Consider the following 15,843-nt stretch of genomic DNA (forward strand, 5'->3'; position numbering starts at 1 on the left):
GACAACTTCTATCATGTGGACAATTATTAACTGAAAAGCTGCATTTTTAGTACGTTTAGTAGGCTAAGGATAAAACTGAAGAAGAACGGAATTTTGGGATGTAAAATGGTTTTCAATAATTCGAACATGTCTTGAACATTTGTTTAATCACATAGGCTAGCTGTTCAGCCAAAAAAAAAGAAAATTATGAAAAACGCCTACAACGGTTTCCCATAGGCCTAGTTGATGCCTTCAACTGTCAAAACCCATACACATTCGTTTGCAATGCTATAAAACAGAGCAAATAGGAAATCCTCACAGAGGAACAGGAACAAGTCATTTCTGGGTATTTTCTAGAAAAAATACTCAATGAAATTGTATTTTTGTTAACTTATGTGTAATACCTGAATAACAAAATGGCACTTATGTGACTTTATTAGCCTTTATAATATTTTTGTATAAGTTCATGTCAAATGTAGCCTAGGCCTACCTATCTACACATTGTCAAAAACAAAATATTACAAAGTAGTTTGAACAACGTTTCTAAGTAGCTTTAGTTACCCAAACTGGATTGTGTCCCTATGGTAGCTTTGGTGTTAAACTTCTTCCACCGTGAATTAGTGATAGTTTACAAATAATGCTAAAAGAAGCTTCCTCACACTGCCTCCACCTTCATCCACCAAAAGCTGCATTGATTGTAACCACGCTCGGAGGAAATGACGTACTAATGTTTTGAATCGTGCGGGGCTAACAACAGCACGGATAGAAATCCTGTAACCACCGACGACCTGCCTCCCCCTGTTATATTTGGGGAACGCATTGAGCTTCATGTCCCGCTAATATCTGCCACAGTAAGTTTTCACTCCCTTAAAAGTATCTTGCATAAATGTCCGAAGCTGGTTGGGCATTTAGCGTTAATCGTTAGCTAGCAGTTGTTTGTTGTTAGCTCACACCATCCCACTTCGCTCGCGTTATACATTCCGTTATTTCTCCTCGAGGATACAAACATTAATGGTAACCTCGTAGATGAATGAACACTGACATTGCTGAGAAAATATGACAGAAAGTGGGACAGTTTACTGTTATTTGACGGCTGTCATGTAACGGGTTAGCTAGCATTAGTAATTAACCATTAGCTTAGCTGATAATGTCCAATCAAATGCAATGCTAGCTCTGGGTACCAAAACAAATGCTAGCAAGGATATTATATTGTTCGTAAATGTATTGATGTAATTACATAATATGGTTACATTGCATATACCTTTACCTACTATGTTTGGAAAGGAAGTAAAGTTGCTTTCTCGACGAGGTTAATGTTAGTTAACGTTGCATCCTGACAAACTTGACTGGCGACTTGTGATGAACTGAAGTCTGATAAATTCATGTAACGTAGTACGAGCATAAAACTGAACACTTATTTATACACCACCAGCGCCCTTCCGTAACAGCGTTCACATTTCTCTCATAACCCAAGCTTTCATAAGAAATGCTTTTGTAACATCTCCATGTACGGTTTAAGTTGACGGTGTTCCATATTTGGTGCAAAGATGACAACTGTTTCGCTTGGTTATTTAAGGTTTGCAGACACGCCCTGCTGCTCATTTCATAACTGCCTTCACCATCTGCTATCCTCCTGCAAGTCCTGTACATTGACTCATTATTTTTTCTCTACTGCACAGTAGGAGAACGCAATGGAGCTCCACAAAATAATCCACAATGCACTGCAGGAATTTATTCAGGCATACATTCCTCATGCAGACCTCAGGTAAAAAAAATTACCTTATTTTTTTTTAAATTGGTATCCTTACAAAAAAAGTCAAGTTGAGCCGGTTGTCTAACAAAGTATTTCTTCTCACCAATCAATGCAGCATTCTGGATGAGGTTCTTCTGTCCTACATCACTGGAGTCCTGGAGGATCTTGGTTCCCAGCAGAGCGTTGAGGAGAACTTTGATGTGGAGGTGTTCACCGAGATGCTAGAAGCTTACATACCGGGCTTTGCAGAAATTGACAGGTGAACACTCTTTTCAGTTAGGATTGTACAGTGTGTTGGTACAGTATGGACAAAACAAGAGTGGATTAATTTGTCATTTGTTTTTACAAGTGTTTTTCTTTGTTTTTTTTATTTTGCAGTGTCAAAATCTGTGAACTGATGTTCAGCCTGGCCTCAAAACTAGCCACCGCTCGGACCTCAGGTAATGAGTTTATTGTTATTTCATATTATTGTCTAGCCTTACCCCTTTCTAAAAAAAAAAAATCCAATACATCACCTTCTTTATTCTACAAATGTTGCCAAATGATTTAACAGAATACTGGGCAGTGACACTGATGATCATCAAAAACTCTTCTTTTTTTAGCTGATGAAGAAAACAGTGTGCCCAAAGCAAGGACAGAAGAGATCTCACTGAAACTCAGCAGCCTGCCCATTGAACCTCCAGCTGAAAAAGAAACGCAGTGCCTTAAAAGTCCTACAGAGGGAGCCACTGCCAAGGTTTTCATTTTAACACGTTTGGCACATTCTTTCCATTTGACTTGATGCATTTGATTTGTTGAATGACTTTGGATGTCCCACCCATGATATTGTCGACATCCATCCACATTAATGTAATAATATAATTATGTTTGTTTCCAGCCACCAGTGTCAGAGTGGGATTCCCTGGAGCAGCACCTGCTAGAGATGTTTCCAAAGTGTAGTCTGTCGGAGGCTCGCAGTGCGCTGTGTATCGCCAAGGGAGACATAGAGGAAGCTGTACGTCTTATCATAGAGGGTGATATCCAACTCAACCAGTCTCCTCTTAATGTGAGTCTGAGCTACAAACAGAAACACTGCCACTGTGTTTTTACCTTGTCATTTATTAGCAGTCTGATTGGATGAAATTACTACAGAGGGACATATGCTTATAGCTAACTCTGGTACTGCTAAAGATCTGTGCATTGTCCCTGTCAAATAATCAAATCAAATAAAATTCTGTTTCCTCAGGCAAACCATGGGAAGAGTGTGTCATCACAGCCAGACCACAAACTCAAAGAGAGCATCCTTGAGAAGTGAGTAAGATTACTATTATCCTGTGGAAAGCATGACTGGCCTCACTTCTCGCTATACTATACTACTTTATTGTGTTTCATCTCCATAGGTACATGCACGTGGACAGGGAGGAAGATAAAAAGACACACCGGCCCGTCACCCCTAAAGATGTAAGCTTCTTGTTTTACTCCGTATTGCCAATGTAGCGTTATCCAATTGAATTCAAATGTATATGCTTTATCAAGTCTCTAACATGCAATACAACTTGTGCATGGCGGTGTGGTTTATGCAGGCTCCAAAGAAGCTAGTTCGTTACCACAGTAACCGTGTGGTGACCACCAAAGGAGAGCGATTTCAGCTTGTGAAGAAAGACGAGGAGGAGGAGGACATGAAGAAGACATATGTCAACCTCAAGCCGGCACGGAAGTACAGATTCCATTGATGACGATTACAACACTGTAAGAGCAGCTACTGACATTATTGTTTACTCTTTTTATTGTATTTATTATGTTCGTATAGCTGGTGGCATTTGTCGGATTTTAAAAGGAAAACATTTTTTAGTGTCAGTGACTTATTTTTTTTAAACATTTTATGCCTTGGTTATAACTTATTCACATTGTTTCAGTTTCATCACTTCCTTGGGGAGATTTAAATTTTTTTGTGTCATATTTTGGTGGGGTTCTTGCTTGTGTAACATCCTAAACCCGTCTACGTTTTTGCTATCTCAGCAGGTCTGATGTTGCTGTGACATTATTTTCTTTTTTATAACATCTCAATTTTCTCTTCTTTTTTTTTCTCTTATTAAACTTCTTTAACAATATATAATTATAATCGTGACATGTAGTTAAAGAGATGAATCCGTAGTATTTTCTGTAAATATTTTCTCGTGGTGCTGCTGTTTATTCTGGACATTAGAGGTCTCAACTGCTTTTTTATGAACGTATTTAATCATCGATGGCCAGTTTCATTTATAGCTCTATTTTTACAGTATACAGGACTACAGTGGTGTGTTTGGTAAAGCCTTGTGTTGTGAACAATCTGTTACTAAATGGTTTTCAAATGGATTTTTTTTTATTTTCATGAACATTTGTATGGCAGATATCCACAGAGGCCCTCACCTTGAGTGAATGGAGTATTCCCTGTCACATGTTTCATGAAGGACAGGAAGTTAGTTGCTTCAGGAATTAGAACACATTTTCATTCACAGTGTTCATTTTGTTTATTTTAGGATACCTTTGGTGTGCTACAGATGTCCTGTGTATACGACTTATGATACAGCCACTGCACTGAAAGTTGACTCGACAGATGACGGATGCTTAACAGTTTTTCCGCTCCATGTTCAAAATTTTAGTAAAATTATCCAAAAAAAAAATTGATAACAAAGGAAGTTTAATGCTTTTCAGGAATAGGTTTTTTTTAAATACTTGGTGAGACAACAAAACCCTGAGAAAACGAGGAGTTCCCTTATTTTCCCACACCCTGAAAAAAGTTTATTCAATTGTAATGAAAACCGCAATAACTTATCAATGAACAAACTGGTAATACATTTTCTATTACAAGAAATGTAATTATTTTAGGCTGCAGTGCACTATAATTTTTAACATAATGAAGGACTGTGTTTGCCCCCTAAATGGTAAACTAATTATGCTGCTGGAGGACTTGATTTAAAAATAATCTCAACAGCATTGTCTTTATATTTTGTATAGATTTGTCCCCGGTCATGTACATGTTGTGAAGAGGCCCCTTGCTTTTCAGGGTCTGTTTACATGGTTACCAAAGTGGTCCTCTGTCACGACTCCTTTTTATCTCGTTTGTGCTGTGGGAATTTTGTTTTGCTTACGATTGTTCAGTTTGGATTTTTTGGATTATGATTGGATTCATCTTTGGTTCCTACTTATTGGTGATTTTTATTTTATTTTTATTATTTCCTTTTTTTAAACTGGTATATAACTGCTGTATTTGTGTTTACCTCTGCATCCATATGGAGCAACTATAAGCAATTGTTCTTTGGTAGAATCATTTAGTTTTGCTGAGAGCTACACACTTGAGTGTTACTGAAAAGATGTTACTGACACTTGAGCAGCAATGTTGTACTTACTGTGTGGCAGTGTAACTGTAGTGCATAGAATGGTTTTACTGGAGCTGTTTAGTCACAACCCTGCGCTTTGACGAACCGCTAACGCACAATTTATAGTAAATAAATACTCATTTTTGTAGATCAATCACTGTATTTTTTTGTATTATTCACTCATGTTACAAAGCTTAAAATATTAATTGCGCCGCGTGTGAGAAAAGCATAACATCTCGCCATTCAGAGGGTAAATCTTTGCCATCAAACTTTATTCAAAACAATGAGAGCACATACTTAATATCAAACAAGAAACTGGCAACCATCAATAAAAACACGCCTCTATTTCTATTAACCCTGTCAGTCCCACCTTTAAAGCTGTTTAACGCCAAAGTGAGCATTACACATAAATCAAGTCCTTGCAATGTTTAGTGCCATGTCATTGTTAAGCAAGGCACATATAGTAAACAGGGATACCCTTAGCAACAGAAGAGAGAGATGAAACATTAATATTATATTATGTCAATTGTTTTTACAGGGGACATAGCCCTGTTCCATCATTGTGCAATGTAGAAATGCACATTATCAGCAATTAAAAGGTTGAACCTTTATCAGACGGAACAAAACCAGTTTGTTCTTGGTAAATGACATACTGTGGTATTCTTGCTTAGCAGATTACCATTGGATAACCATCTACTGATTTGTATGTTGGTTTGGCACATTCAGCACAACAATGATCTTCCCCCTTTTTAAATGTACATTTTTACAGTAGTTCCAGAAATCACTTCTAAGTTACAACATTGTTAAAGGTCTTCAGAATATGGCTGTGTGGAAGCAAAAAAATAAGTGCATTTCTGAATCACAAGAGCAAGTGCAATTTTTCAACTGGAAACCCTTTGCAGTGTTATTTCATCTCAGATCTGCTGCAACATATTGAACATTTCATCTGCATGATAGCAGTATAGTGCATGGACCGGGTATCAATACATCAAGCTTACCATGCAGCTGCAAACTTGACCACTAGATGGTACAATATGGTTGCACTGCAATGTCTGGTACATCAGCTTCATCCCAGCATTCAACATATTTATATAAATGTATCATATATATAAGCAGTTCACTTTTAAAAGAATTTCAACTATAACATTCCCAAATGATCATGACCTGTAATCACGTTTTTCCCGAAACAGTAACTTACATTCATTTAAATTCTTAAAGTTAACTGTATTTGCAACAACAATTTCTGAAAGTCATTTATTTTCAGTGTCCTCTCACCTATAACTGGTATATAGAATAGCAAATCCAAGAAAGTCCTTGAAATATAAATCAAAACAAGCTAGAGCATAAATAAAACCCAAAGCAATCACACAGCTAAAACAATTTAGCTGCAAGCAATCACGTATTCCTTCAGCTGAATATATGGGACCTCTTTTCACACCCACACATATTTTTGTTCATATTTCACCACAGTTTTTAAAATCACTGTACTTTTTTTGTTTTATTTCCAGGCCAAGGCTATCTTTCTTTGCAACAGAACATTCTTTCTGATCACTCCCTAAAACCATGTAGGTAGGCGTAGAGATAATGCAGATAACATAAATATTTCCAAAATACTTGTATACCATCTTTAGATATATGAACCATATTAGTTTTATAGCTGTCTTTGTGATAAAAATGGAACATGCAGTATGGTCATTCTACATTTAGGATTCAACCCAAAACTGTTATCACATGTATATAAGAAATGTCCTGTATTTTACTGGTACCGATCGCAGAAACTTACCACTAAGGTGATGAGTGAATGCACCCAGATATCCATTGTTTTGAATTAAGCTATTGTTGAGAGAGCAGTGATACACATAAATAATATATATAGACTTATACCAAATAAGTCCTCCTTTTTCGAGACATAAGAAAGAAAAAAAGTCTTCTTTAAGTAGGGCGAATTCCCATGGGTGAGTGAGGTGTCTCTTCCATAATTGATGCATTTGCAATGACCATGGCACTCGCAGACGACTGAAGCAGGATGATTTTCAAGATGGCCGCTTATTGCCATGCAGAGATATGAAGCTCCAAAAGTCAAAATGCGCATTACACACGCAGAAGTCTCACATTCACGCACATACAGTTTTTTTCCCAAGCAGTCTGATTGAAAGTTTTAAGGGTCGGTGCTCTAACTGAGACCTTGGTCATATCGCCCAGTCATCATGGTTTTCAATAAGGGTCCAACCTATGGAAAAAAACAAAAGGGATTAGGATAAGCTACTACAGACATAGTGTCATATATAATACACTGTCCTGGACTGCGTGTATCTTTCCTTTGCACTAAATCAGGTAAGCCAAAAATATTCACAGTAATTGGGTCGCTGGAAGGGGTCAGCATGCCCCGGGGATTTTCCTGCAACAGGTGACCTAAATGTGGATCTCCTTTGATGTTCCAGAAAATGGCAGTGTGACTTTCATGTGTGACTTCTGCAGAATGTATCCTGTAAGGCTGCGCGATATCAGGAAAACATGCAATGTGCGATAACATTGTTGAATATTGCGATTATGATATCCATTTAAAATGATATTCAAATACTTAAATATACAGTGTTAATGTCTTTCTGCTTTCAGTTCACTAACAACATAAACCCCAGACAGTGAGTAGCCTAGCATACGCATATTATTTGCTCTAGGACAGGTGTAACAAAGCAGTTTTTTAGTATGACCCAGTTGTTGAGTTCGGTGGCCTTCAAGCAGTATTTAAGATACAGTATGTATACCTCGATATCAACATTTTCAATAACGATAAATTAAATCAAAGAGGATTTCTTTTAAGGCGAATGATTTTTACCTCTTGTGGGTCTCCAAGTGCTTCTCCGAGCATCTTCTCAATATTCCTCATGATGGCCACCTTCTGATGCGCTCTCAGGGGGTATTCTATCCTCTTGGGTGTGGGGGCACCCTGAACAAATTAAGCAAATGGGTGAGTAAGCATACAGACACACATAATCCAAGAATGAATGTTAAAAGTAATGCTTGTAGTGACTCAACTATGCCTACTTTGTACCAGAAGTTTACAGTGATCGTCACTCCGCCGTTCAACACTGATTCAATGTGATGCCACCTGAAGAAAATGGAAAAAATACATAACTAAATTAATCAAACTCTGGCGGTCAATGAGAAACTTTCTATAGTCTCTTCACATGGGAACTGTTAAGTTAGAGAACACCATTTTCTGTCACCAAAGCAAAATAAGTCTAGTTTACTTTAGAACTAAAGCTTGTACAAGGAAGGTTTCAGTTTTATTTTTTTCTCCCAATTTTTTTTTCTTACTTAGTATTTTATGCTCCAACACATCTACTTAATCACTAACAGTTACCACCGCATTATACAGTAGCTACTTTTGACAGCACATATGTCTGTCTACCCAATTCTGGGCCAGTCAATAAGGTCTCGTAAACGCGCAATAATAAAACAATTATATAATAATAATTAATCATTTTCTAACAGTATGTTGAGCAGTTACATCAAATAATAGCACACGGAAATGCAGAGAGCATAATAACAAAACAAAAACGACTCAATTTCTGAGAGATAATTACCATATTCAGTGTTGGAGCTGATTTTTCTACATAAGTAATGTTAGCAATGATTATGTCTACAAGGAGCAGGCCAAAGAGAAGTACTTCTTACCAATACATCGGGATGTAAAGCACATCTCCTGGGCCCACAACAGCCTCATAGCCAACAACATTTTTAAAATTGGGGAACTTCTCATAATCAGGGTTATCAAAATCAACCTATGAATGAAAAATATGAATTCATTACCAAACATAAACAAACCTTGTACATCTGTCATTATTAGCTGTAAGAAATGTAAGTCCTTAATACTGTCAACATTTGTTTGAAAATAAGTCTTACACAAAATGTTTATCGGTATTTCAAGTTATCCTCATAACAATATCTTTGTAATAATAAATAACTTTAATACGTAGACCTCATTGTATAGGGAGAGCGCTGTACTGTGAATTATTTCTACTAATATAATAGATACAAAGTTAACTAAACTAAATGACAAATAGTCTAAGTTAGAAGTTAACATTATAGGAGGATTTCTTACTTGGCTTTGTCTGTCACAGGGGTGATGCACAGGATATGGATAGAGACACTCAAACTGGTCTGGAGGGAAGAGGATGCACCGCTTATGGCCTTTGATTTGTGCAAAGAAGTTCTGCTGCTCGTCATAATGTGCCGGTGTTACATTGCCTGTGTAAGACACATTGTGATAAGTGATGTATGAAAAACATTGTGTAGGATGACAAATGAGGAACTACTATACAATATACAGTCACCAGCCACTTTGTTAGGTACAGCGGTTCATTTTCTTGTTAACACATATAACCTATCAGCCAATCACATGGCAGAAACTCAATGCATTTAGGCATGTAGACCTGGACAGGACAACTTATTGAAGTTAAAACCGAGCAACAGAATGGGTAAGAAAGGGGTTTTAAGTGACTTTGAACATGGCAATGTTGAAGGTGCTAGAAGGGCTGGTATGAGTATTTCAGAAACTGCTGATCTACTGGGATTTTCACTCTAAACCATCTCTAGGGTTTACAGAGAATGGTCCGAAAAAGAAAAAATATCCAGTGAGCGGCATTTGCGTGGACGTAAAATGCCTTGTTGAAGGCAGAGGTCAATGGAGGATGGGCATACTGGTTCGAGATGATAGAAAGGCAACAGTAACTCAAATAACCCCTCGTTACAACCAAGGTATGCAGAACACCATCTCTGAACGCAAAACACGGCCAACCTTGAAGCAGATGGGCAACAGCAACAGAAGACCCTACCAGAAGTCTCTTACCCTCCATGCCTACGAGCAGCAGGTTGGATGTCAGCTGTCCCCAGTTCCTCTTGGCTTGCTGCTTGTTGATCCAGTTCCAGTTGAAACCGAGGAAGTCCACGACAATCTTCTTGCCCACTGTGTCATTCAGGGTCTGCTGCAGATAGACCCTGTAGAAATGCACCAGAAAACACACAGGCAATATGAATAAGCCAAGTATTATGTATCCTAAAGGGCCATTCAGTTTTAGCAGTCCACCCAGACCATACATACATTTACAAACAACAGACATATTTATATGCCAGAGACCATAAATAAAAACAATCAGTAAGATGACAGATGCTCACTGGCACTACACCTTTTGAAATAATAAATAAATAAATATATATAAAGCCTTGTTGATGAGATTAGGCGTATAAAGATGCATTGCACAACTTGGACTACATCCAGAGAACGTCTGAACAACAAACAAATAAATGACAATCAGGCCGCTGATAAATGTGTCTGCAGGACAGTAACTTGTTTACAAGGTACTTCTATTTCAGCAGACTGTATTTTCTCCTCATAGCCATGAAAGCAATAATATGACACTGGAGGAAGCGGAAGGTGTAAATCCAGATGGATATCCGTCACTGTGTGAGTTATGTGATCTATGTTTCAGCCTCCGGGACAAGTGAGGTCACACAGTAACAGGCTTCTCCCCTGAATCTCCCGAATGCTTAGTCATTGGCTCCACTTTCCTGTTCTGATGCATTACATATAGCGTGAAGAAACAATGGCAAGCACACCTGCAGCACAGTCACTTGTTCCTGACACTTGTTCTTACTTGACTGTTTGAGCTTTCAAGGAATAGTTTTAGCTTGTTGCCTATTTTCCCTTTAATTGTGCATGCATTCTTGAAGAAGAAATGGCTAAAGGTTGCTCATTCATTGGGAGCGACCTTAGCTCAAATACTGTTAGTCTATGGCTAATATGAGCTGAGGGCAAAAAAAATAAATGTTGTACTTTTCCTTTAAAGAGAGGATTTTGTTTAGGTTGAACATCAGCCCAAGCAGAGTATAATATAAGCAAGTTTGACTAATTATTACTGAAATACGCTTATAAATACTGTATGTCTTACCTCTCCTCTCCTCCCATTTCCTCCGTCGCATGCATTTTATCCACAAACTCAGAGAATTTCATTTCCATCCGTTGTGACTTGGGGACGAACTGATCAAAATTAGACATTTTCTTCTCGTCGTAGTAGAGGAATTTGTGGTTATCAGCGGTGTAAACAGAAAAGTCTCCATTTCCAATGTTCTCCTGAAGGTACGCGATGTCCCATTTGAGAGCAGGATACACCAGGTTTGTGTCTGTTAGAACCACCGGCTCCTGGAAACAGACAAAGGACATTTCAATACAAGAATAAAACAGGAATGTATATTATTGAGCCCAGATCTCTCAAAGGGATGATGCACTAAGGAATACACTGCTCGACTGCTAAAAGGTGTAGGGTAGATTTTTTTTTAAAGAAAAGGGTATTTTAAAATGATTTATCAGTTTATAGGCTACTGTAGGATTTGCATGGGCTACATGCATGCAACTGTAATGACTAGTTTGCCTTTATCATTTTATCTAATATGTGGTGCATAAAATGGGTTACATTCATTTAAAAATGCAACAACAACAAAAAGTGTCCTTTACATTAATATATTTTTTAATAATAGTAGACGTTACATGAAAACATTAACAGCTGTTGCACATTATCTTGATTGCATCACATTGTTCTTAAACCAGAAACTAGTATAACTCATTAACTATAGAATGACATCTGAAACAAAACGGGAAACATAAATCCCAGCCGCACACACCAGCGCTTTGCACCGGCAGTGCAGTGTATAGCATCGCATCGGACACACTGAGCTCCGTGGGCTACGTGACAAACTGAACGTAGACGGCTGTGCGCGCTCCCGCTGCATCTCTCGCTCACACACTGCACAGGCTCTGGGTTTCACTTTCGCAGCAGACCTCTGGCAGTGTGCGCTCCCGAAGGCTTAAAGTGATGCTGTGAAGAATCCTTTATATTTATATATCTTAATATGTATGGTTTTCTATAGAAAATGCAGTTTTTGACCATTTCTGCTTCTTTGCAGCTTCCAGCACAGAAACATCCGGCCACATCCGATGCGCTGACACTCATATATCTTTGTGGCTTTCAAGTTTTGTTTTGATAGTAAAATCGGCCTTGTGCGTAGTTTTTAATATTAAAAATGTATCTCAACATCTTAAATTCCGACTTGACACGACTAGCAGGCATAGGACGTGCCCTATGTGTGCACACTGGTTTTAGAGGGATGTTTTCTTAACATTACTCAACATTGTGTAATGTAGGAAGGAGCCTTCTGTGGACATATCAACGCTATTCTTATAACACTCGCACGCGCACGTGTGTGATTGGCCGTTGGGGGCGTTCTAGATTAGGCTCGTAAACATTGTGAATGCCAATTTTTTTTATGCTTCGAGGGAAAACATAGACGGTCACTCCTACTCCATGACTGTTTTATAGGTGAATCGTGCATCTACTCATGCATTCATCAGGGTTAACGTGTGAAACTAACAGATGAGATGGTCTGAACAGCTCCGGATGCAAATAACCCCATGACCTCATCAACCAATGTCCTTGTTCCAAACTAAATAGCGTTCACGTTTGGCCTGTTTTGAATGATTCAAAGTCAAGCCATGCCTAGCCTAAAGTGAATAGGCTAAATGCTACGTGATGCATACATGCACGTGATTTTATCTTTCACTTTTAAGTTCCTCAATAAAAATGTTGTTCATTGAACTGTACAATGACACATAATAGAACACCATTATTATTTCCTTATCTCTGACTGATTGTGTTATGTTGTGCCCATCATAACCTTTTTCTGCATATTCCAGCTCACACACCATTTTTTTTATTGGTGACTTCTTGGAAGCACACTTAATATTAAAGTAAGTATTAAAGTAAAACTAAATGACATTTGTAGATCTCACAGTAAACTTTTTAGTGCAAATCATGCATCTCATTGTTAACAAAGAAGCACTTCTCAGGGTTTCACATTATGGAGGAATCAAATAAGCATTTGTTAAGAGCATTTCTACATAAAATGTAAATATGGGAGATTTCTTTTTTTGTATGTTCTTTTTTCCATAACATGTTAAACTAAGAATCTGCCAGTTCAAAGGCATGTGTAAAGGTAACTCACTTTGACAACACTGTTACTGTTCTTGTGAACCATTTCTAAAGAGCTGAAATGTTTTTCAGCATGCAATACAGTCAACTAAAGCTGCATAGAGAAAGGGAAACCGGGTCAATTTTGAGAGGTATGAAGGGCGACACACATTTCTATTCCCGTCTACACTAACACTTGCTAGATAAAAGAGTGAGGTTCAGTTCTGATGATTCACAACATAATGTGTTATGTTAACAAATATTCTGTCATTTTGGTCTATATCTAAACGAGACACACCCACACACTGTACTGCTGAATGTGTCCATTCTGCCAGGGACTGCTAACATCAATAATTAAACCCAGGAAAATAGGTTTCCTCATGAAAACAACCTCAACTAAGACTGTACATGTACAGTATATAGATGTGATCTTCAGTCAGCCATCACCAACCAAATGTCAAAGGCACACAACGTGATGTGCCACACCGCTGATTGGATTACTGTTGAACCTGAATCCCAATGGGCTGTGAAGAGTCATTATGCAGCTGTCATTCTTAAAACTACGAAACCTCCACTGATGGCAAGAAAAGTCACATGATTGCATTTTACCATTGGTCTGTTTACTTTAAAGTAGGCCTGCATTTTCTCCAATGGATGACAGATATACCCATACTTTGTAACTGGATGTAGCCTAATGTATTGTCTCTGCTGCAGGTTTAAAGGGCTAGATCCTTATGACTGGGAATTTGGAGATATTTTTGCTTGAAAATTGACTTGAAATAAATCAATTAGCTGCACTTATGTTCTAGTCAATCGACACATATCTTATAATTTAATAATTAATTTGACTGTTTGTTTCATGTCTACATAGCATAGCCTACTCCTAAAATAAGTTTAAGTGTGATCTCACCATTGCAAATTGAGCAACTTGATACTCATATTAGCCTTATTAGGTTACATCTCTGACATATTTCCCTGGAATCACTTATAATTAAATCTCACTCGAGACCAAGCTAAGAAGAACGTGCACAATTCACTCATTTTCAGCACCTCACTATTCCTTAATAATACAGCTTCAGGAGCCAAAACATGGTTTGTGTGGATTGTCTTCCTTCCATCTCTCACCTGACAGGTCAAGTAAGTTGTGTCAAAAGTTTCATCTAGCTAACTTAACTTTAGCCGGTTTACCTCGTTGTGTATTAGCATCTCTGCTCTGGGGTCCGCGTGAGACAATCTGGGAATTGTCTTGGTGGGGAAAGTGTAGTTCCGGAGCTGAGACGCATCCCAACCCGGGTACTGGACGCCTGCGGAAGCCGAGCTGTCCTCACTCGTCTCCGGGTCAGCCTCCACAACTGTAGCCGCTTCCATGGTCCTCAACTAGCTGCAGATTTAGCTGCCTCCTTTCCCCGTACAATGAAACCACCACACACGGGCTTTTCTTCCGCACTCTAACCCTGATATGCTTTAGGGGCAGCAGCGGGAATATCATACAATCTTTCCCATTCACGCGTGAGTGAATTATTGAAGGGGAAATGTGCACTGTGCTGCCGTCGGCAACCGCTCTCCCCGGCTCTGTTTCATGGAAGTGTTTACACACCGTGTTGACAGCATAAAAGCAAACGACACCAACTGAAACAGTCAAGGAAACGTTTATATACGTTTAAATGCCTGAAATAACGGACAGCGACACCTAGTGCAGTGGGTAACCAAATGCTCATGTTGTAATAATTCGTCTCTACCGCTAGATGGTGGTATCGTACCTGATTGTGTTGCAACTTTGCAGAATATCTGATGTATTTGTATTACAGAAACTTTTACAGCTCTCTAATTGGGAATATTACATCGCTCTTCTTGGCCAATGGCAATGATACAATTATTAGAATTATTTCAGAAGATTTTGACTACCCAAATAATGTAGGCTAGGTGAATAGGGTAAACATTTTAACTAATGGATAATATCATGACACTTTGCCAGCTGATTACTTACATTAAAACAGTATTTTTGGTATGAATTTTTTTCAAAAATGTTTGAATAAACATGCAAAATTTGCATTATTCAACTAATCATGCCCTTAGCCTAATTTTCATCTATTAAAAAATCTAAATGCTGGATAAAGCGAGAGTTAAAATCTTTTTTCATTTTTACCACATAATCGTGTCCAAAGTAGTGTTGAAAAAACTAATGTTGAGATAATGGCCGTTAGAGATGGTTGTATAGGAGAAATATGCATATGCAAACAGACACATTTGAGTCAAATAAACATCTATGAATATTTAATTTCTTGTTGTATTAAAGCTGGGGTATGTGATTTCTGATTAGTCAAAATTAACATGAGCTGTACACCTTGACCAACCAGAGCGAGGCTCCGATTCTCTGTTCTTATTGGCTGTTGGGACTGTCCATTCACTTTGGCACAACTTTGTTGGTGTAGAGCGAGTCAGGGAGGGACCATAGGGGAGGGACCAAAGAGAACAAGTGGAGCGGTTGAGGTATTTGGATTCGAATCTCTATCCCAACTGCCATTTTCTCCCCAAATCCTCCACCCCAGCTTTAATACAAATATGAAAGAAGACATGTTATGGAAGATAACAAAATAACCAAAATGTTATCAGTGCTTGAAAAAAAAATTTGATTGTATGTCAAATTTAGAGGTAGGCCTACTCATGTATTTTCTATTCTATGCTATATATATATACTATTCTCCACAACATTTCAGTGGGAAATATTGTACATTTTACTGCACCATAA

General features: G+C 38.1%; 2 protein-coding genes across 3 annotated transcripts; one reads left to right on the forward strand and one right to left on the reverse strand.

The window, feature by feature from the left end:
• Positions 1 to 728: 728 nt before the first annotated feature.
• cuedc2 (CUE domain containing 2) lies at positions 729 to 5,177 on the forward strand. Its single transcript, XM_080036473.1, has 9 exons — positions 729 to 830; positions 1,659 to 1,744; positions 1,848 to 1,991; positions 2,111 to 2,172; positions 2,335 to 2,468; positions 2,610 to 2,777; positions 2,958 to 3,022; positions 3,112 to 3,172; positions 3,295 to 5,177. The coding sequence occupies exons 2-9, from the start codon at positions 1,671 to 1,673 to the stop codon at positions 3,442 to 3,444; spliced, it is 858 nt and encodes a 285-aa protein (XP_079892599.1). The 5' UTR covers positions 729 to 830; positions 1,659 to 1,670; the 3' UTR covers positions 3,445 to 5,177.
• Positions 5,178 to 5,397: 220 nt separating this feature from the next.
• On the reverse strand, positions 5,398 to 14,661 carry hif1an (hypoxia inducible factor 1 subunit alpha inhibitor). 2 transcript variants are annotated; one of them, XM_080036611.1, is made up of 8 exons: positions 14,283 to 14,661; positions 11,022 to 11,272; positions 9,923 to 10,071; positions 9,176 to 9,321; positions 8,749 to 8,855; positions 8,116 to 8,179; positions 7,907 to 8,017; positions 5,398 to 7,300 (listed from the first exon to the last, which is right to left on the reverse strand). In XM_080036611.1, the coding sequence occupies exons 1-8, from the start codon at positions 14,460 to 14,462 to the stop codon at positions 7,244 to 7,246; spliced, it is 1,065 nt and encodes a 354-aa protein (XP_079892737.1). In that variant the 5' UTR covers positions 14,463 to 14,661; the 3' UTR covers positions 5,398 to 7,243. The 2 variants fall into 2 exon arrangements, with proteins under 2 accessions (XP_079892737.1, XP_079892736.1); XM_080036610.1 differs by having other exon boundaries at positions 8,107 to 8,179.
• Between the last annotated feature and the right edge of the window lie 1,182 nt (positions 14,662 to 15,843).

The sequence above is a fragment of the Ammodytes marinus genome (genome assembly GCF_949987685.1).
Source record: "Ammodytes marinus genome assembly, chromosome: 11".
Taxonomy (NCBI): Eukaryota; Metazoa; Chordata; class Actinopteri; order Uranoscopiformes; family Ammodytidae; genus Ammodytes; species Ammodytes marinus.

Coding starts and splice junctions, on each gene's coding strand:
- hif1an (XM_080036610.1), bottom strand. CDS start 14,462: ATGGAAGCGGCTACAGTTGTGGAGGCTGACCCGGAGACGAGTGAGGAC. Junction 9,322..9,922: donor GCTGCTCGTAGGCATGGAGG/GTAAGAGACTTC, acceptor TGTCTTACACAG/GCAATGTAACACCGGCACAT. Junction 8,856..9,175: donor CCTGTGACAGACAAAGCCAA/GTAAGAAATCCT, acceptor TTTCATTCATAG/GTTGATTTTGATAACCCTGA.
- cuedc2 (XM_080036473.1), top strand. CDS start 1,671: ATGGAGCTCCACAAAATAATCCACAATGCACTGCAGGAATTTATTCAG. Junction 1,992..2,110: donor GGCTTTGCAGAAATTGACAG/GTGAACACTCTT, acceptor TTTATTTTGCAG/TGTCAAAATCTGTGAACTGA. Junction 2,469..2,609: donor CAGAGGGAGCCACTGCCAAG/GTTTTCATTTTA, acceptor GTTTGTTTCCAG/CCACCAGTGTCAGAGTGGGA.